We start from the raw sequence: 23,205 nt of genomic DNA on the forward strand, positions 1-23,205 counted from the left end.
CTTTTTAAACAATCCGAAACGTTTTAGGTTCTCTTGAGGGCCAATAAAAACGGTTTTTTTTTCTGTGGTTGTATCAGCCTGAATTTTCTGGAATTCTTGCTTCCAAAAATTTTTGAACCTTTTCTTATCTGTTGTCAGTAATACATACATACTCAAGTTGTCATGCTGATGAAAAGGCTTCAATTTTTTGTTTTCAAATTTAACTGACGAATAGTGATTCTCGACACAATTCACATTTATTTCTTTCAAATCTTTTTTCTTCATATTTCTGCCAGGTGTAAATTAAGTGCTATATTTAAATCATTCTTCATATTTTAGATGATTTTTTTCAGTATAATTAACATTTTCCGTCGTTAAGGTTGAATGCACACAGCACTTATTCATGCTTTCATTTCTCTTAATTTTCAATTGCACTAGCCTACAGATGTGTAAAACCAGTAAGTGCACTGTTATTAGGTTAAAGTTATTAAACATATACATATATTTTGATGTTTAAATCAATCACTAATTGGCTTCCATCATTTTTTGCAGGTCGTCTCCCGCTCAACGGACACGCTCAAATCAGGCACAACCGGTACGACCGACTACAAAAAGATGGCCTCTAACGGATCGATAGAGTCTGTGGACAAGAGCGTCCTGAGCTCGGAAACCAACTATGACATGTACGACAAACACAACCAAGCGTACAACAACGAATACACCGAGCAGTTGAAAAGTCAGTTGGGTTACAGCGATGGAACAGCAAACGGCGGACCGGATTTTATGCAGCATTCGAACAGTAATAGTCCCAGCCGGACAAAAGTGTACGGACTGCCAGAGTATAGCTCCCAAGGTAGCACTGCGTTTGAATTAGCATTCCGTAACGAGGGCTTCCGAGATACCTCGACCACTTATTCCGGTGTAACGCGAAACAACTCGATTAGTACGGTCATCAATGAAGATACTCCCATTATTCATCATCCGGGAGATAGCGATGATACCGGCTCTGACTTCTATGGCAATTCCAGCACACTTCCAATCCGCGTTAAAGGTGATAACTTATCGTTCCTGAACGAACTTAAAAATCGCCTGCCAGAGTATGCTCCACTGCCGCCAAGTAATGGCCACAGTAGCTTCCTGCCATTATCACCCGAATCGCCGGTGAATGGATCAAAGCAAAGTTCAAGTACACTGCCATACGATCCTAAAAACGATCGTCCAAATTTCAACCCTCCCCACGAATACCAGCAGCCGTCGATTCAAGTGCGTCCAAGACCGACCGCTTTCGAACAACCACCTCCGAGCAGTGATGCCAGAGAAATTCGTCGACCGGAGTCCTACATGAAGGCGGTGAAAAAGTACGCTACTCCGGGCAAAGAGCGGGAATCAATCATTCCACCGCCACGTGTTGATAGCAACGGCAGCCGGCGACCGCGGACTGTTTACGAAGCATCCAGCGAACCCCAGCAGCAACAGCAGCAGCGGTCTCAGCCACCGCCAATTCCTGCTTCGCCTCCGAGGACCAGCTACGCCAGGTCCAAATCGGAAGCTTTGCTGGAAACAAACTTTGACGAAGCGCTACCGCCTATGCCGAGTATGCTCACCTCGGACAGTCGCAGCTATTCACAACCTCTCGAAACTGCAATGTAAGGCTTTTGGATTATATTTTTCATCATCTGCCTTAAAGATTACCACCCGGAGTTAAGTAGTCCAAGCGAGAGTTCGAAAAAATCATTAGTCATATTTGCAATTTACAAATCATTTCACAGTGAGCCTTAGCTGCATTGCATCGAATAGTAACTAATTAAACGATTAGAGTATATAATTATATTTTACTAGACGTAGGGATTCAACGTAAACGATGCACATTCTTCGAGTTCAAATTGCTTCTAGATAAAGAGAGCTTCAGAGAAAGTGTTCTATATTCAGAGCTTTTAAAAGCGTTCAAAAAGCTGCGTAACCATGGCAACATACACGGCCAAGGATAGCGTTAAGATCTTGTGTAGCATAAAATAGCATTTGTAAGGTTTCATTTGCTTTTACTCGTTCGCGAGAGAAGGTTCAACCCAGGAATCATTCCGTACTGTGTGCATTAGTCGAACTAAATTGTCTTAGCTTGTGCTTTAGACGTAGACAGAAAACGTTCAAAGTGTGTATATTAGCTAGTTAGATGATAGTTTAAGAATAAACTGTATTCTTGCAGAGAGACAGAGAATGTATTTTTCGTATTCATGATTTGTGATTCCAGCAAAAAATATTAATAAGAGAAAGCAGCATGGAAAATTGCTGGTGATAAATAGTAGTAAGCAAGCTAAGATCGTAAAATTGTTACGACAAACATAACTAGAATAACAGAATTTTCTTATTCCCTGGCAAGATCTATGAAACAATTATCACCATCAGGAAACACCTAGCACTGTTACCAATATGCACGTCAAAATAATCTGATCGTTATGGAAAGCAAAGCGTGCCACATGTTTGATTAACAGCTCGTAACATTTTGTTTGTCATTCATTTCTAAGTTTATAAACAGTCTAGGACGAACGAAGTGATTACTATTGAAACAAGATAATCAGCAGCTAGAACGTTTCCGTTTGCTCTAATAAATGATACCTCATAAAGCATCACAAGCAAATTTCCGTGTTTTGTACCGTCCAATGATTTATGTGTTCTTATTGGGATGCGTTCATATAGGTTTAAACTTATCGAGTTACGGCAATAACAGTGAGAGCATGATGATCGTATGCAATGTAACGTGATACAAACAGAAATATAGTATTTGTTACAGTATTGCTTTCAAAGGGGATGATGTTTAAAAAAATGATTATTGTCCTTTATTTGTTCCGAAAAGAAAAATTATGCTTTGAAAATATGGCCCTAAACTAGAAACCTTGTTTGTTTTTTGGCATATTGAAACATGTGTAGAGCCAATTAAAAAAGCTACACGGTCTCCTTGTCTGAATCTATTATTTTTTCTTCAAAGATAATATGTGAAATCTTGGCTTTAGGTTTTAGTTTGAAAATTTAGTATGTTACTTAAGGGATTTATATTACTTCTGAATATTTCTTGTAGTTATTGTCCATATACTTTTTTTTTTCATAAAACCACTGATTCCTTACAACTCTTTCAACTTATTAGTTTAGAAACACCAAATAACCTTTAGTCTTTCGTCGAACATGAAAAATCCGTAATGATTTTTTACCTCCGTTGTACATAAATTGTTATATTCAATTTTACTACCTTAATTCCTATATTGATTCGTTCTATTCTATCGGATTCTATTTTATTTTATCGCACTTAGTAAAATCATGGATGAATTATACCTAATACGTAATGTTTTTTAATTATGTCGTTTTGACATGCTTCATTTAGAAAATGCTCAAACTTCTGCCCCGAGGTCTGACGTAGAAGTGTTCATAGACAGTTTTTTTCATTATTTTTTGTTTTTTTTTTCAAACCTTAAAAATAAGATCATTAAGCAGATAATGTGTGCAGTAGGGAAAGCGAAAAATAAGCGAACTGGAAATATGATACAGATTTGGAAAAATATACCGCATTCAGACGGGACTTGAACCCGCAATCTCCCTTTAAAATAAGATTTAAATAAGATACTAGAAAAAATCACACTTTACGTTTTTGAGTGAAGTTAGTTTTTATATTAATTTTATTCCTAGATTCAGCCATTCAAATTTTAGATTAAATTACTCTCAGTTTGTAAATTTGCAGCAGCTTGATCATGGTTAGACGCAGGATATTTGTTGGAAATTTGTACTTTCAAGTGTAAAATAAAATAATTTTAATGCGAATTTTAGCATAACTTTTACGTCCTAATATATTAATATTCCTAATATATTGAAGTTTTTGAATTAAACAAGAAGCTGATTTCAGCTTATGCGTGTGAATCGTTTGTTGGCCATCCAAATTATCCATTGATTAGCTACAAATTAGAGAAATTTTATTGATGAAAGCAAGAAAGCGGGTTCGTTAGGCAAAAAAAAAGGTTTATTAAAACAAGATACAACTTCAAACTTGTGCCATTGCATTGGCAAAAATGTAGTTTCCCCCGTTCACTAGATTTCGACTTTTCGAATTATTTTTTATTCTCAAATTGTGAAAAATGCCTTACTGGTAGATGATTTACCAACGAATCTGCTGCAGATTACTATTTTGAAGAGCTTAGCTAGGAGAAGTTTATTGTGTTTCATTTGACAACCAAATGTGAGAAAATAATATTAATTTACTTATTTAGCAAGTTTCTCAAATTCACTCGGTTATTGGCTGCCGCTCTCCAATCTCTGGGACACCGTGTACTCCCCGTCAGATCTCACCCCAGCTGGTCTACTCGTGTTGCCTGAGCTCGAAACAAACACCATCTTTGCAGAGTACTTGCCGGCATTCTTGCAACGTGCCCTGCCTAGCGTATCCGTCCAGCTTTGGCCACCTTTGGAATACTGGGTTCGCCGTAGAGTTATGCGAGCTCATGGTTTATCCTCCGCCTCCATATTTAATTCTCCTGCACACCGCCAAAGATTAACCTCAGTACCCGCAGTTCGAAAACTCCGAGCTCTCGCAGGTCCTCCTCGAGCATTGTCCACGTTTCATGCCCGTAGAGCACAACCTCTGAGCGTTTTGTACAGGTTACACTTAGTACGGGGGCTTAGTCGACAGCAATTGCTTGTGGAGCCCGAAGTAGGTACGACTTTCGCTGATAATATGCCTCCGGGTCTCACGGCTGTTATGTCACTTACCAGTGAGCCCTTATAAGTCGAATCAGCTTCCCCAGAAAGCCATTTTCATCCATGACCTTCCATAGTTCTTTTCGGTCGATTGTGTCATACGCGGCTTCGAAGTCGAAGAATGGGTAGTGCGTGCGGTTCTGTATTCACGTTTGGTCCGTCGTAGACCGACTTTCCACAAAGCCGGCCTGTAAGATTCCCACAAGTCTGTTGGCTAGCGGTGTGAGTCGACGGAAAAAGGCTTGGGAAAGCACTTTGTAGGCGGCATTCAGGGCGGTGATCACATAATTGCCACAATTTGTCGCCTTTCTTATATATAGGGCAGATAACCTCAGCTGTTCTGTATCCCAAATTCTTGCAATCAGCAGATGCAAGCTCGGTGCCCCGAGTCTCGGCTCGGGAGAGACTGTTAGTGTCAGCTAGCTAGCCCCGCAACTGTTCTGTACACTTAACAGGTGGCTCCGAAGCGGAATGTAGCACCAAGGCTTTGCTTTTGATGGCATCCTTAACTTCGTCTATCGTTGGATCTGGTACGTCTTCTACGTTTGTCGCACCGACGGGATTGCTTTTTCCGCCGCCATGGCTCTCTGTCTAGGGGCGATTCAGGTGTTCGTTGAAGTGCAACTTCCACCTTTCGGTCACCTCACGGACATCTGTCGGAATACTACCATCTTGTGGCTCGCGGCACGAAGCCTCTGCGGGATGCGTTAAATTTCTGGTAAAACTTTCGCGTTTTTTGAGAGAGATGCAACTGTTCTAGCTCTGAATACTCCTTCTTCTCCAGGCAGGGGCCTTTTCTCCCGAAAGATTTGGGTTCGCTGCATCATGTTCTGTCTGTGTCTCTCTGCATTATGTTCCAAAAGTCCTCGAGAGGAGCTTCCCCCAGCTGATCCTCTCCCGGCAGCACAGCTTCGAGCGAATATGCGTAGTTTCCGGCTACATTAGGCTGCTTCAGTCGCCGCACGAGCTGTAATCGGGGCGGGTGTCGGGTCCGAATGTTGTTCACAACGTTGAATTTTGGGAACATCTTAACCATCACCAGGTAGTGGTCCGAGTCGACGTTAGCGCTCCTATAGGATCTGATGTCGATGATGTATGAGAAGTGCCGACAATCAATCTGAACATGGTCGATCTGAGTTTTGTCTGATTTGGTGACCTCCAGATGTACTTGGTGCTTATTGGGTGACTCACATAAGTGAGGAAAATGTCGTAGTGACATCTTAAGCGCAGTATCCAGTTCAAAAAGGAATTCATTTTCATATCTCAATCCCATGTAAAATTCAGGCACTGAATCAGGCAATGAAATTTCTTCTGGTAGCTAGTACGCAGCTAAAAAAAAATCATAAACCGAAAGGGAAAACAAAGTTCACTTGCTGTGAACACTGCTGTGAAGCAAAATGTCACTTGTTCTAGCACGGAATAATGGGCACTGACATTATTCAGGCAGGTGCCCTGCCTAGCGTATCCGTCCAGCTTTGGCCACCTTTGGAATACTGGGTTCGCCGTAGAGTTATGCGAGCTCATGGTTTATCCTCCGCCTCCATATTTAATTCTCCTGCACACCGCCAAAGATTAACCTCAGTACCCGCAGTTCGAAAACTCCGAGCTCTCGCAGGTCCTCCTCGAGCATTGTCCACGTTTCATGCCCGTAGAGCACAACCTCTGAGCGTTTTGTACAGGTTACACTTAGTACGGGGGCTTAGTCGACAGCAATTGCTTGTGGAGCCCGAAGTAGGTACGACTTTCGCTGATAATATGCCTCCGGGTCTCACGGCTGTTATGTCACTTACCAGTGAGCCCTTATAAGTCGAATCAGCTTCCCCAGAAAGCCATTTTCATCCATGACCTTCCATAGTTCTTTTCGGTCGATTGTGTCATACGCGGCTTCGAAGTCGAAGAATGGGTAGTGCGTGCGGTTCTGTATTCACGTTTGGTCCGTCGTAGACCGACTTTCCACAAAGCCGGCCTGTAAGATTCCCACAAGTCTGTTGGCTAGCGGTGTGAGTCGACGGAAAAAGGCTTGGGAAAGCACTTTGTAGGCGGCATTCAGGGCGGTGATCACATAATTGCCACAATTTGTCGCCTTTCTTATATATAGGGCAGATAACCTCAGCTGTTCTGTATCCCAAATTCTTGCAATCAGCAGATGCAAGCTCGGTGCCCCGAGTCTCGGCTCGGGAGAGACTGTTAGTGTCAGCTAGCTAGCCCCGCAACTGTTCTGTACACTTAACAGGTGGCTCCGAAGCGGAATGTAGCACCAAGGCTTTGCTTTTGATGGCATCCTTAACTTCGTCTATCGTTGGATCTGGTACGTCTTCTACGTTTGTCGCACCGACGGGATTGCTTTTTCCGCCGCCATGGCTCTCTGTCTAGGGGCGATTCAGGTGTTCGTTGAAGTGCAACTTCCACCTTTCGGTCACCTCACGGACATCTGTCGGAATACTACCATCTTGTGGCTCGCGGCACGAAGCCTCTGCGGGATGCGTTAAATTTCTGGTAAAACTTTCGCGTTTTTTGAGAGAGATGCAACTGTTCTAGCTCTGAATACTCCTTCTTCTCCAGGCAGGGGCCTTTTCTCCCGAAAGATTTGGGTTCGCTGCATCATGTTCTGTCTGTGTCTCTCTGCATTATGTTCCAAAAGTCCTCGAGAGGAGCTTCCCCCAGCTGATCCTCTCCCGGCAGCACAGCTTCGAGCGAATATGCGTAGTTTCCGGCTACATTGTTCATTTTCTGTCATTTTGCATGATTTATGTGACAAACATAACATCTACGTGGAAATCTTATGCGTACCATGGTTAATCACGTACCAGCTACGTGAACTTGACAACGTCAAACAGGATGTATCGCGTGAATTCTCTGTGCGAAAATAACCAGAAATCAAAATGGCGAAGCTGTTGACTGATTCTGAACATAAAACAGAATTTCTGGATGGCTTGCAAATAAGTGAATTTTCGAAAAATCCTAATAAACTCGAGACTTGAGCTTACAGGTTTCACACAGCTTCAGTTCAAAGGTGGAAGAGTTACCTGAACAAAAACAGCTGCAGCGGACAATTACAATTCCCGGGAATGTCGTAATCAGTTTTTATGTTATTTTATTCATTTACGAATTGACGAATTTGCATGCCTGTATGATATCTGATAGCAATCACGTTTTACGAAATGTACAATTTTCATTTATTTCTCTAATTTTTATGAGCTAGGAAACGGGTTTTAGAAATTATCAGAATATGTTGCGTAATAAATCACTCAGGTATGCAAATTCGTCGTTTACCAGTAGATGAATTCTACGAGAAACTCACATGAAATGCATGCATCTACTGAATAAGTTTGAAAGGATAATTCATCTCACCAGGCCATGATGAACTCAAATGACAATCACGTAGAATCTACTATAAAACGATAGTGGAAAATATTCACGTAACGTTTCCAGTAACTATAACGTGAAAAATATTTTGAATGTAGGCTAAATGTCTTCCAATCTGGCATCGCTGAGTGTGAGACGACCAACCAACTGCCTGACACTTTCAGTACCTGAATAATGTCAGTGCCCATTATTCCGTGCTAGAACAAGTGACATTTTGCTTCACAGCAGTGTTCACAGCAAGTGAACTTTGTTTTCCCTTTCGGTTTATGATTTTTTTTTTTAGCTGCGTACTAGCTACCAGAAGAAATTTCATTGCCTGATTCAGTGCCTGAATTTTACATGGGATTGAGATAGGAAAATGAATTCCTTTTTGAACTGCATACTGCGCTTTAGGTGAGTTGGAAATATGTCTCTAAAAGTGAAGTGCGCGTGAGAGTGTAATATATTTCACCGTAATGTGGTTCCCGTAATCAGTACCATTGTGTAGGAGGTTTGTACTACCCTTGTGTGGGACGTTTTGTACTACGTAGGAGGTTGTACTAACGGGCGACAAATAAAAATATGGAATTTTTCAGAGCCCTTTTACTCTACAACAAACACACTCAGATAGAAATGCGAATATGTATGTGAAAGCTCTACTTTTCCTCTTTATGCCAGTATTTTTTGTTATGTTTATGCATGCTCAGTTCGGTTATAAATGGCGTGTAAACAAGGAGCATTCAGCAAGTGCGTTGTACAGTTCGCTAGGAACTGCAGCACTGCCGTAATCTCGCGACTGACGTAAGCGGCATTTTTTCAAATATGGGGTTCTTATGCCAATTTGTTCGTTATTCGAAGACCCATCTTTTGGTATCTTTCTTTTAGTTGTTAATTATTCACACGTTGCATAAAATCAAGAAAACAAAATGACGTATGCACCATTTCAATACAAAAGTGACAAGTAACCCGTTCGTTTTTGGGCCGTATTGAAAAACTGATCAAATGGATGTACGTCATAATGTTGTATCACGGCAGTGCACAACAATTTTGACAAAAAGTTCATGATAAACCACTTTGAAAGTGAAAATCTTCCGGTTTCTATTGTGTATGGTTTCCTGGTTTCCAGATAGTGGAAGACCGGCCAGAGTAGTGGACAGAAAAGATTTTTTGTCAAATCATGGTTCATGCCTAGTGGTTTGGCTATCAATCATAACGATTGTTTGAACAACATTATGATTTCATTTCTTCCAAAACACCATACAGGTGGAAAGTATGTGTTCTAGCTAGAGAAAATGTCATCACAGCACGTCAAAAAAATACAAATGTTTCTGAACTACCACTCGACTTCATTTGAACCCCAAATATGCAACCCAACGAATCCACCTCAGTGTCGTTCAATGGAAGATTTCTTTGGGATTTTGAGTTTCTTAGGTGTGAAAAATACTGGAGATCAACGAATTGCGAAGAGTTGATCGGCAGAATCAAGAGATGAGTTTAAAAATCTGACTTGAAAGCCATACAACGCTCTTGGCTCTTGGTATCATAGGCAAACTTCTTCGGGAGGCCGGTACCGGGCTTTTCTCAAATGTTCAATTTTTTTTAGTTTACAATAAATGTATCCTCATGAGAAATAAACTTGTTTTTCTCTAAGTTCTTTCACCTTTTTTTGACAGCTGTAGTGAAAAAAACCCAATCCTGAGTTGTCACCCGTTACGCACGGCTATGTTCTTGGAGGTGGCAAAGTCGAAAACCCATAGACGAAGTCTGAAGTCTTAAGTCAGCTGGTGTGCTTCCGCTTGTCCATGGTCCATATAAAATTTTTAGAATTTATATGAGCAGCTGTCCACGCATTATTCAGTCGTTTACCAGCCAACGAATAGTTACATTCTCATTTGTGAAAACATTGACGATTGCTAGACACAACATTCCGGCAGCATATGGATTACAACACGTAATCATCGGATAAACTGCTCGTTTTTTGACACTATCTATGAATGCACCCAGTTATTGTATCCCTTCCGAAAGAGCAGATGTGTTGGTCAGCCAGGCCATGCGACATTGATCGGAAGAGATGGTAATCGGATGGAGTGATGTAAGGAGAGTACAGCGGGTAAGGCAGTGTAAACCATATCAGCGTTTCCAGATAGGTTTGCCGACGTCAGCAATATGTGATCGAGCGTTGTCGTGCAAAAGAATCACTTTTTCGTGTCTTTCCGTACATTGTGGCCGTTTTTCCTTTATCACTTTGCTCAAACTTATCATTTGTCGTCAGTAGAAAGCTTTTGTGATGGTTTTACCTCCAACTTTTCATCCACGAATTTTTCCAAAGACACAATGGAACCTCCTTGTCTTTTAGGTCGAAATCACCATTTTCGTAACGTCTAAACCGTACGAGACAAGTTCACCTATGCAGTGTTTCATGAATTATTCCACGTACCTCGGCGGTTATTTCTTTTCGAATCAACAGAGAAAATCCCAACTTTAATTACCAACGCTAACGCCACTGATTAAAAAGCGGCGGTTTTTAATTTGTACACCTATTATAGATATAGGGTATTACAGTTTCGTAAATAATCGAACATTATAAAATGCTCTCCGGTAGTTTTTATCACAATTCGACCACTAAGACAAACAGCACGACAACCAGTTTACAATTATACAAAACTTTTAATATTTATCATTGTTGTAACGTTCATCCGTAAAGGTCAACACTGTGATGTCCTGTGTAATGGAAATATATTTCCTTGACGCACTATACACTCGTTAGCGATGATTGGATGGTCACGTACTGAAGCTGTGCGAAATCAATGATGTGCTTGAAAATTAGATGATAATGCAATATTTACGGGATACAAGCCTAGGTAAATATTTTGAGCGATTTTGTGCTGTTAAATCTATTTAGAGTGGCTATAATTATAACGACAAATAATATATTTAGCCCACGGTCGATTATTTCTTCTTTGGAATACTGCTCATACATTTTACTTTATATACATAAGAGCTTATACAAACATTGATGATATTTTAAGAAACAAAATTATAAGAATCGTGGGAATTTTTCACCGTTGAGCAATAATAAATCTTACTCTAAGATTTTTTTTGTCGAAAATATAACGATTCAAATCATATAAATTGCAATACTTTTCTTCACCCGAATTCAGCTCAATGAAATTAGACAAGACATGGGTTGAGTCAGCCGAGAGAGAAAGAGAGAGAGAGAGACACGAAGAAGAAAAGTTGTAAAGTTTTGTTACGGTAGTGGTTGTACTACACATTTCACGCAAACCATTCCTTTGCCGCTGGTACTGCTACAATTGCTGATGTTGTTTTCGGCGACCATCGATGTTGACTTTCATTCAGCCTTCGCCGGGTACTACGAAGCAGCAGAGTTGTGCAACCACCCACCCATTCATGCCCATCCACCACCCACTGCTCCGCTCACTACTACTACAACCGATGGGAACAGAACGCATAGCGTCGCACTGACGGCCGACCGACGGCGCTCTTGGCTGCTGTTGAGCTTTTCGCTCGACCAGACGCGCACAAGCCCAGAGAGGTGTGCTTCGTATTATGCTTTTATGCTCCGTGGCTGTGTTGTTTGGACGGCAACGACGTCGCGGACTGAAAATGAAAAGATAACAGACCAGGAGAAGGCCTGGTTTTGCGCTTCGATTGTGTGTCTGTGAGTCTGCACGAAACAGGCAACGATGCCAAAGATCGTAAAACAGTGGACACACTTTAATTTCGGGTGGCTCGGAGGATGGCCTTTGCTAGCAAGCATGCTGATATGATGAGTGGTTCCTCGTTGCTCACCGTGCGCTGGTGATGTTCTCTTGGTTCAGAGTGGTGTTGGTTTCGAGCTTTGGCATAGTTTAGGGGAAGTGTGGCCAATGATATTTTGTTTCAAAGTTTAATTTTAAAGTTTATATCACTAACCTTAAAAATCCGACTGATAATTTAATTTACCATGTTAATATAATTGAGTCTATCCAATGAAAATTCTCGGATCAGATGTCATTACGTTTTAGGGTGTTCTAAGCTTTCTAGTATTCTTATTCCTTAAGGATAAAGTATATTTTGTACTTTCAATAATTCAAGAACTCGTAAAGTAACTGTGATAATAGGGTACTCCAAAAATTAAAAATTGGATTACAGAAAATATAAAAAATGAATTAAAATATCTTTCAAGTTTACCAGATAGTTCGTAATTTTTCTAACCATACGATAAAGTATCGTAGAAAACATAGAAACAATATACCTAACATGGATTTTTTTATAATTTTTTCACTCAAACGGAAATCCATGCATGGTTTGCTGTAAGGTTAAATTATTGTTCCACTAATATCTGAAATGGTTTCGGCAACCTTGCTCAGTAAACTCTGGCAGCGGTACACGGTTCATGTTGCTGTAGGTACACGCTTTTGTTGTCGTTTTACATTATATTATTAAACTAAAACATCACACTCTCGCTGGCGGTGCTCTCAGATTTGAACCGAATGCCGGAGAGTGAGGTAGTGTCGAGTGTCGGGCTATAGTTTTTCTTTCCTTCTATGCTCGAGCATAATTTCGTGTGTGCGTGGTTTGTTTGTTGTGCATGTTGCGCGCTGTGGGCCTGATACATAACTCGTCGTTCGCGCGTTAGAGCGGTAGTCACCTTGGTTGCAAGTGCATTCTTGAGAGCCCTTTTCTCGTTCAGTGTTCGTCACTGCGTTCTCTCCGCTGATCAGATCGAGTGAAGTCTGAGCTTGGTGAGGTACGACGACGACGTGGCGAGCAAGACTTTCACGTTCTAGTGAGGTGAGAGTGAGAGTGAGACTTTGGGTGGTCAGTTCGCGGGTGCATCGAGTCAGTCAGCAGTGACGGGAGTGCATGAAGAAAGGATTCACATGTGTGCATTGGTAGTAGTGTTGGCACTGCTCTGATGATTATTGTTGATGTTGGGAGGCATTTTGATGTGCTGCTACTCTGCTTAGCTTGCTGATGACTACATACTGATGCTGCGTGCATCCCGAAGGCGACCAAAGGCAGCAGTCGTCGGAGGAGTGTCAAGTGTTCTGAGAGAAAGGACTAGATATAGCTGGTGTGGCGAATAAGTGTATGCACTTTCTGTTTTCCCTTGTTGATTCTGTATTCCACCGATTTTTCGGATAAGTGATAATTGCCGTTTTAGTACTAGTTTTCGGTTCCGATTATCATCCTGAGTTGCAGAAGTTGACGTGTGGAAAAACTGATGAATATCGGTGGCTGCAATTCGTCTGTGTACTGTGTTTTGACGGGAGTCTAGCATTCAGCACGGGATAGTGAAAATTGCATTCGTCAAACGACTCAGACCTAAAATTAGTTTTCTTCCGTTTCCGCGATTCGACTCCAGCCAGCTAAGAATAAGACGAAAACCTGACCATCACAATTGGTGAAGTCACGTCTGCTGAAGAATAGTATTTTGGAAGTACGGTTTAGCGCCACCACAAAAAAGTGCATGATATTGAAAAATCGATAAAATTTTATTGCACCTATAACGCGCTGCACATACACAGTTTGGTTAGTAATTACCTTTGTTGTTGTTTTTTTTTGTTTTCAATTCAGCGATTTGGAAGAAATTTTTCCAAGAAACACCGAAGCTACAGATCATTGTGTTTGTCATTAGAATGCCGGCTTGTGTAAATCAAGAGATGTTAATTTCTGTAAATTCATTTGTTTAAAATTTTGTGTTAAAAATTAAATTATGCTTATTATTTCTCAACTGTACGTACTACAAGCAGCTCGTTAGGAACTCAAGAAAACAGTTGGTTAGCCGAGAATTTTAGTACTAAGCAAATTTCAAGCTATCGTGTGAACAAAGCACAAAAAGAATTACTTTGTGCCGGCTAAACAGCAGATAGGAAAAATCCAATTGGAACCAGTAACTATGCTCAAGTATCTAACGCACAAACTTCGCACACAATCAATCAACGATGAAAACTCAGTCAATGAAAAGGTAAGTTGCCGTGACTTTTGTCACAATCATTGATCTGCCACGGCAGGTTTCCAAATTCTTCCTGTCTAGTTCAATGGTTCAATCTGGAGAAATCATAAATGTAGTCGCCATTTTTATTTTCTCTTCTCATCGCTCCCTCCGTCTATCCACTCTCAGCGCTCTACTATATTCGCACAAATTTGCGCACACAGCTACACGGAGTTTATACACAGCATAGACGATGTTCATAATCAAACAGAACATTGCCAACCGAGTAGCAAAAAATACAATTTTTCGACAGTAAAGTCCTCACTGTGCTCCGTGAGGTGGGATGGGGAGCCATTCTGGCTGGTAAATCAAAGCACAAGTATCTCCCTGCTGCTGCAGCTGTATTCGTGCGGGGGATGCCAAAGTACGCTAACTTGTGCACATTTGTGTTCAAGAATGGCAAATGTTCCCATTGCCGGTTGGTTCCAGCCACAGAGATGCGTTATCGTTTGGGTGAATGCCGAAGAAGCACTCAATTTTTGTATTAATTACATTACATATTTATCTACTTTTTATCTTCACATAGGTTTCTTCGTATCAGTACTTTTCAGCCTGGAAGCTTTTCTTGGGTGAACATTTATAATTTCAAAGCATTTCCAGTCTGTTACTTTTCAGAACAAAAGAAAATATAAAGATGTCATATTTTGTTTGTTCTGTTTATAGTAAATGAGAGTCGTGTCAATTGAAGTCTTACGAAGCAGATACTTCAGTAGCAAAAATAAATACTTTAGTCGATTCATTTCATCTAGCTTATGTAAAAAATGTAAGCTATTACGATTACAAAAGAAATTACTGAACTTACTGAATATACAGATCGAACTTGATTACACTGGAAAACACAAGTTTTGCCCTATAGTTTAAACTGGGAAAAAAATTATAGCTTTTTGACCATTCCTGTAAATTTCGGTGCCTTCAGCAAAGATACCTATTTCAAAGACTTAAATAAGTTTTCCCGTAAGCAAACATAGAAGCGATGAACCCGGTGAGCAATTACTCTGCGGCTTTTGACGCGTATTTACTAGGGGCTTCAAAATTCACAGAAATTTGAGCTTTAAGGCAACTTTACTACGCTTTTGTCTACCAATGTTGTATACAGACTCGATTATATATGAATCGATTGTATACAATTTTAGACTCGATTATTTATACATATTAAGAAACGTCTATAAAATACGTAACCTTTAGGAGGAAGGAAGGGGAGAGCTTTACGGTGTTGAAAATAGTTATTTTTACTTATCTGTTCATTAATTTTTTTAATTTTTTTATTCATTTTCAAATAAATAAAAAAATGAAAAAAATAATAAGTTGACGTTCAGGGTCGAAAGTTAACAAATCAATATACACTGACCAAAATTTTAATACAAGACATATAGGTACTTATTATGGGAGCCACTTCACGGTGAAATATATTTCATTCTCACCCTCACTTCACTTTTTGAGACCTATACCCGGTTTCACCTAAAGTGAGATGATGAAAAATAAGCTTCGTAAAAGTGAGATTACTGGTGAAGTGAAAATTCTAGAAAGTCTTTTTGACGATTTTTTTGCATATCACACCAGATTTGGACGTTTTATGAATTTCTAAGACATTTGGTCTTTAGTTCTTGCATTGAGTTTTTGTTGAATATAAGAAAATTTATCTGTTTCTGATTCGTCTTGCTACTGAAGAAATAATCAAATATTTTTTATCATTAGATCACAAATTTATCGATTTTGGGGACACTGCTTTAAAATCGAAATTTATCCAAAACTAAAGCAGATAGCGAGTTGGTGTCGGTTAGTTCAAAAGGTTCAATTTGAGCTAAGAAAACAACAATATTTACCACGTCTTTTGCGAGAAAACATCAAAATACGTTTGAAACAATACTACTTTTTCACATTTTTGCTCACAGAATGTTAATTTTTCATTTAGCAATAGAGAAGTTGTATATAGTAGAAAATTTTCTCAGCTTTTAAATGAAACTAAGAGAATTGCTCTAAGTGGTACGACCCCAAAGTTAGAGCCACTTTATGAAAAAGTATCAAAGAAACTTTAAAGTGGAATTCCTCCGAGTATATTACGGTAGGGCATATGCGTAGAAGAGTTTTTTTCATCAAATGTGGTCCTTTATCAGCCCCTAAAATATTCCCAACAAGGAACCAATCACCTTGTGTATAGAGAAAAAATTGGACACTATGTATAATCAATTCGACCTGTATTGCCGAAAAGCAGATTGAATTTTAATACGGTGCTTTTAAGATTTTAAAACGGTCAAAAAAAAATCACCGTGATTTTAGCAAATCATAAAAATTGGATTTTTTGTGTAGTATTCAATTGAAATTCATAATATTTTGAGTAAAATGACGCACTTTCATAGTTCAATGTTAGTTCATAATATTTTTCTCCATAGCAATTTCGAGCACCTTCTCACGGGATTATTCATGCAATATCTATAGGATTTGTACTGCCCATTCTTAAGCATAGCTAGGAGAATCTAATACTTGTTTATGTGAAATTGTAGAACCGCTAGATTTTACAATTTTCAAATCCACGTTCTATGAACTTCAAACTGTAGGGTTATATGAGCTTTCAACAGATCTTTTTACTCAACTGCTCGAATAATAAGTAAATTTTGCTCCAAAGTCAATGAAATACGTATTTCACGGTTTATTTTTTTTTTTCAAAATTATGACACAAATAAAATGTAACAAATATGACACGTGACGCTTGGTTGCCCCAGAAAATTGATCAAATAAATTGAGTTCATAAAACTATACACATGCAAGGACGCAAGGCACAAGTGAAAATGGTGTTTCGAATACACTTTCTACAGCTGGAAGTACATTCTACTTGGTTTCGATTTTGTTTAATTATATTGTTAGTAATGTCCTACTAACGTGGAAGGGCGTCAAAATAATGAAAACTGCTTGAAAAGGCTTGAAAAACATCAAACTGTAAATATTTGAATTGTTTACGCGCATTGGCCTAAATGAATTTATAGAATTTTTTAAGACACTGTTATTAAAAAAATTCGAAATATATATATAAATATATTGGGACCCTGATATGACATTCTAATAACGAAACTAATAATTGGGGAATACTTTTAAAAGATATGAAATATGTTCGAAATAATGAGATAGTGAATCTATTCAGAATCAGTTGGGCATAAAAATATTCCCATATTTTTTGACTATTCACATAATTTTGTCATTTTTGTGTATCTGAAATCATTGCCAAAAATGGAATGCGAGATAATTATGTACAATTGAAAAAAAAATTTTAAATTTATGAAAGGCTGAGCTTCAAAGAAATTTATTGACAAAAATAGCGTTTCTAGAAACGGATAGGATTTTTTGCATGTATGTGTAAGTTTATGGAACGCACACAGGAACATCTGATTCTTCTTTCTTAATTTTTCCGAGTGAATGTATTGGTTTGTTCGGATTAAAACCATGCAAAATAATTTATAATTCAAGGCAGACTTGTCATTCTCCTCAATATGTGAAAAAATCAGAGTGAATATACACCGCTCTTTTCTTGCTCAGTAATAGCGCTGCGTGTCACAAGATTTTGCACCAAACTTCTTCATACTGCTTTGTGCTGTGTTTCCACCGATCGCAAAAAAATTAATACACTTGCTGCTTACACCACAGCTGAATTGGTGTGGTTAAATACTCTAGTAAGAGTGAACAGAAGTACATCGCGGTGGACACCCCTGAGATAAATTCGATAACATTCGAACATGCGGACGGTCGGCTGGATTTGTTTTTTTTTCAGTTTCGAGATGGAAAGCAAACAACGCAATCTGCTTTCCTACCTAGATGCTCCCCTCATTTGATATATGCTTGAGAGACACAGAGTAAAAGCACTGCAGTGAGCTCTGTTGTGTAGTTATTGAGCGTAATTTTTCTTTAGTGTGAGAAAGAGAACACATCAATTGATTATCTCTCTGGAGAGATATTTTAGATTTCACCGAGGTGTTTTTTGCAAACTACTCAGTCTCAGATATACACGATTCGCTGCTCTCTTCTAGCCCGTGTGTCGCTCCGCTCACCAGTGTGAGAGCAGTTGTTTTTTCAGTGAAAGATATTCTCTTGTACGCTGGTGATTTTCAGAGGACAAATGGTCGGCGTGCGAACAGACAAGCCAAGCCAAGCGCCTTTTTTTTTAAAATTGAGTTATTAGCACTAGTGGATGTGCAACTGATGATCTATGTTCCATTAAAGAATGAAATCATTTGAACAGTTCATAGGCGTGTTATAGTAAAAAATCTCTGTTGTACTTTGTAAAAAGAACGAAATTGCGTTCGACCAGAGTGAAACATAAACACAGACATGGTACCTAAATAAAGTGATTGTTTGATATTTAAAAGCTAACTTTCCGATTTATTTTAATCAGTAACTGATTTCTCCGCTTCGGACAGCTCGTTAATACGACTGTAATCAGAATTAGATAGATAAACAGCCCGGTGGTTTTCGTAGAGCCGATTTTCGTTTCAATGAGCACATCACTTTTTTTCTAGATCTTGTTGAGCCAGACCGAACCAAATGCATTTTATTTCCATTTGATAATTTTTAAATAATATTAATTTCTTTCTTGTAACAAACGTCAGGACTGGGTCAATATACGTTAAATCAATAAAATTAGACAATACCCGCTTCAAAATACCAGAGCATTTCATATTAATACTATCTTAACACTTAGCGCTTGGTGCGTTTTGGCACCAGGAAATAGAGCAACAGAAATAAAGCTTTTTTTGTCTATCAGCTGTATAATTTCTGCTACAGATTGGACTGAGAGATAAAGCAGCGTTGACATCTATGTATAACGTTTGACTAGTGAGAAACATTAGCTTGTTTAATAGACAAGTTGATATATTGTAGTAAATACGTTTGACCAGACCGAACTGAAGACCAACTTTTAAAATTTTTGTTCGACCAGAGTGAACTGAGTGCATAGGAGTCAAAAATAAAAACCAAATATTTTATCAATTATTGCTATTTTTCGTGTATTTATGATAAAAGGTTATTCATTAAGCCCTGTTCAATACATGTTTGCATTGAATTAACGATTAGTTCAAACACGATTAATTTATGGGTGGTCAAACATCAAATGCTAATTACTCAAAACAATGTGTTTGGCGCTTGGCTCGGTCTGGTCGCACGCCGACCAAATGACAAGCCTAGTTTAGGGTAGAAGCCTCGGATTTAGGCATAGCTTTAATTGGCCATACTAACATAAAAATAAAAGTTGTGAACAATAGCTATTAGCCACATAGCTCCTCCTATTTTAATATCTTCTATTTAAACTTCGAGTAAGTATGCTCCTCTTAGTTCATCACACAACCTAGAGTTTAGATATTTTGCAAGAAATTTAGATGGATCCTTTTAATTATTTACTGTATAATGGTTCACTTTGATGGCTACAGTACATAACCAATTTTAAAGTGTAATTTTTCTCTACGGTATTATTTGAGGAAGGGACTCCAAAAACTATCGCTGTTCCATTATTGGCCACATATAAACGTAAATTCATGTTTCGTAACCCTGCTTTTTGTTATATAAATATAAATATTACCATGTTAACGTATTTGGTATATTGATTGAAATGTACGGAATTTTCCGGATAACAATAAAAATATAAAATTATTAAAACCACAAAAACAATTATGAAAACAGATTAACTCCATACAATTTATGAAAGATTTAAATATATTGATCGAATCGAATAGGATTTACAAAGCATGTTATTTAGTTTCAATATATTTTCACCTCCAGTTACTGTGCTCTGTTATTTATATAGAAACCAGCTGAGTACCCGATCTCGTTCGGGATCCAATATAAGCCCTTGTTTTGTTGCTTAGAAGTTTCTGAGGATTGATTCGTTGAACTTAAAAATTGATTTAATCCTCACGTTTTTTTTCGTTTCTCCTTTTTTGCATGTTTCTTTTTCGTTGTTAGGGACCATCCATTAATGATGTCACGCGATTAGAGGGGGGAGGGGGTTTCAATTATTGTGACATTTTGTGACATATGGGGGAGGGGGGGTTAGCCTGAGTATGACATCACATTTCAACTCAAAAAAATAAATAAATAAAAAAGTCACACATCTAATATCTTTTTTTTTCTCGTTAAAAACCATAATGTTCGTTAATTCTGTTCTACCGTGCATGTTCGTTTATGAATGACAGCGTAATTTCATTAATTTTTAGTGTCTCTTAATCCAATCAATATAAAAATTGTGACAAAACGTAAATAAAAATGCTTGGCTATTGTAACATGTGGAGAAGATTTGGATTGCGAATTGATTGAAGAAGAGCAACTAAATCTTGATGGTCTTTCAAAAATCAGCAATTATGCTCTAGTTACTGTCTCGGCTTTCTATGTTGTCGGTATGCGACTCCATCAACAGCATCCTTGGACTAAGAACTAAACGCCTTTTCTAGTTATCTTCCTTAATCTTCTTTTCCTTTTAGTTTCAGTTTTTCTTTCAGTAAAATCGTTCTTATCAAGAAAAAAAGCATTCCTAACAAATTTCTCGATTTTCAATCAATTATTACCAAAGATGGGGGAGGGGGGTATAAAAACGTGACGTAACTAAGGGAGGGGGGTCAAGGAAGTTGTGACATCTTGTGACAAGGAGGAGGGGGGAGTTATTTTTTTCCAAATTTTGCGTGATATCATTAATTGATCGTCCCTTATATAATTTTTCTTTGTTACTCTCTCTCTATTCCCCTACTTCATCTCTTATTCTATCCACCCACAAACCGGAAATTGGATGTCGTCTTCTGGATCTTCGGTCTTCTAAATGGCATCGGTGTCAATATTAAGAAGTATTAAGAATCCATCAGCTCTTCAATACTTCCCAGAAACCGTAAGACCACGATTTTTAAAACGGCATCGGATACTAATTTTCAGTTTCTGGGAATACTCCCGGTTTCGGATCAATTTTGGGGAGTATTTGAATATGAGACTGAAAAAAGCGGTGACTTTGTGACGCAATGCTACGATTAAGGAGAGAGGAGGGTGCAAACAAACCCTTAAAAAAGGCTACGTCATTTATGCATGCTCCCTTTCCAATACGTCAATGACCACCTGCTTTGTACAAAGAACACGTATCCCAAGTTTGGTGTAAATAGGTTCAGACATTCAATAGTTATGCTGGAACATACATACAAAACTTGTCTTTTATATAAATGGATACAAGATACATTATCATAGATTTTCCGGCCCTTTAGCTCGTTCAGCTGTAAGGATTTCATTGTAATAAAACAAACTAGATAGTATAAAAAAGTAACAGAATAAGTTGGATGATTTCGACATTTTTCGCAAATTGGCGAATATAGGAGCCTCAAGTGGCGTATATTGGAACACTATGGGTTAAACAGAAATTCAGAGGAGCTACTTAGTTTGGAAAATATATATTAAAAACAAAGTTTTGTTCCTATTTAAACATGATTTTTCTTGAAGAATAGATATGAAATCATCTGATTTCGCAGTTGAACTGGGGCAAATAGAACGTATGAGAAAAATTGCTCTTAACAGAAAAACGTCCCTATACTCAATTTTTTTAGACGAGGGAGTTTCCCAGCCCAAAAATGTCTTGAGCTTGATTGAGCTTGAACAACCGCACATTTCGTAGTTGCTCTTCCGTGATGGGTCTGAGCTAGTGAACTTTCGCAAAGAACCACCGTTAGATGACTGCTTCGGGAATAGTTTACCATCTTCAATGTATAATTCCGAAGCTACTGAATTGTATGCTTTGTATGGATAGATAACGGCATCGGCTACGTCCTGACGGTCGCTTAGGAATGGGAGAAAAGAGTAGTGCAATCATTGTTGTCAGAGACCTATTTTACCTCTGCATCTCTAACGACTATAACGGATGGAAGGTTACTTTGTCACCGTGGTTAGTTACGTTTTTTATAATTTTACGCTCGAGCCTCGTTAGTAATATGCGTGAACTACTACGGCTTCTCTTTAGCAGTCGTTAAAATGAAACATTAACGAAACCCGATTGAGCAGAAATTTTGTGTGAGAACATTTTTCGAGAGGACCAAACTTTTGAAATTCGAAGATCAACTTGGCCCCAACTCAAGAATTTCTAAAAGTCGTTTTTTTTAAACAGGTGTATTTAAAATAACACCATATCTCGACATTCTACGCATTTCTATGACATTTGACATAAATAAAAAATCAGTATAATGTATTTCATCGGTCAAAAAATTCAAACTTTGACAGCTTTAAGGCACGTGTTACCGAAGTCCGATTGAGTTGAAATTTTCCATATCGACTTTTTCGAGAAGACGAATCTTTTGAAATCAAAAACGAAGGTCTTTGCCTTTCCATACAAGTCGTTGCCACTCTAAAAGCTCTAATACACTCTTTGACCGAGCGTCAAATATTTGTCACTTTTTGACAGATAAAAATTTGGTCAAAGATAATTGTTTGTCACTCTCCAATTTTTACATGGGGCAAATACGGGCAAACAACAACCATGGTGTCAAATAAATTTGACCATTATGTCAGAAGGTCAAATATTTGACCATTGGTCAAAGAGTGTAATACAGGCTTAATATATAACGCATCATAGCCAAAACCGGCGCTTTTACCCTTACAATTTTTATCACTGGAATGAACTCTCGCAATATAAATCTCTAATGTCCTGGATAATCTAAAAGTGCCCAACGATGGTATAGAGAAAAGGAGGCGCTGTTCTTCTACTGATAATTCCTCTTTTGGCAATTCTTCACTTTACCCTTTTTATATCAAATAGGGTATCGAACGTCTTCGGCAGTGGCTTTCTCCGGCAGATTTTCTGCAGCATTCTTGGACAAAAACCTGCCGAAGACGTTCGATACCCTATAATAATAAAATAGCGAACTGGGTTGATGAATATTTTCTCCTGATTTTATATCGAGAGAATACAAATATATTCATATTAGAGGTCATATATTGAACAATTTTTCGTGGTTGATCCAGGTGTTCAACCTTTTCTTGAGTAATTCTACCATTCCTCGGAAGTCTCTAGAATAATGAAAGACGGAACAACAGGCAGAACATTGCTAATCATTCGAGCTTACCGTCCGAAAGTGTGTATCTACTCACGGAGAGTGTGTATGTATGGCGAAGAATGACTTCAAATTAAGAGCACGGTCTCC

At 38.6% G+C, this 23,205-nt stretch overlaps 3 protein-coding genes across 6 annotated transcripts in view; 2 read left to right on the forward strand and 1 right to left on the reverse strand.

Annotated features, from left to right (window-relative positions):
- Window positions 1–3,786, forward strand: part of LOC129731616 (protein bark beetle) — a 77,275-nt gene extending 73,489 nt beyond the window's left edge. For 3 of the 4 annotated variants that reach the window (XM_055691737.1, XM_055691739.1, XM_055691738.1), the window contains one exon: window positions 532–3,786. In XM_055691737.1, coding sequence (XP_055547712.1) covers window positions 532–1,629 — 1,098 coding nt within the window. In that variant the 3' untranslated portion in view covers window positions 1,630–3,786. Of the gene's footprint in view, window positions 1–417; window positions 438–531 lie in introns of all 4 variants that reach the window. The other variant, XM_055691740.1, reaches the window with a different exon arrangement.
- LOC129731620 (uncharacterized) overlaps window positions 1–23,205 on the reverse strand; it is a 143,438-nt gene that overhangs the window by 82,529 nt on the left and 37,704 nt on the right. The window lies entirely within an intron of this gene.
- LOC129731617 (uncharacterized) overlaps window positions 12,879–23,205 on the forward strand; it is a 111,367-nt gene continuing 101,040 nt past the window's right edge. The window contains exons 1-2 of the mRNA XM_055691742.1: window positions 12,879–13,599; window positions 13,821–14,035. Of these exons, the coding sequence (XP_055547717.1) occupies window positions 13,967–14,035 (69 nt within the window). The 5' untranslated portion in view covers window positions 12,879–13,599; window positions 13,821–13,966. The remainder of the gene's footprint in view (window positions 13,600–13,820; window positions 14,036–23,205) is intronic.

The sequence above is a fragment of the Wyeomyia smithii genome, chromosome 3 (genome assembly GCF_029784165.1).
Source record: "Wyeomyia smithii strain HCP4-BCI-WySm-NY-G18 chromosome 3, ASM2978416v1, whole genome shotgun sequence".
Lineage (NCBI taxonomy): Eukaryota > Metazoa > Arthropoda > Insecta > Diptera > Culicidae > Wyeomyia > Wyeomyia smithii.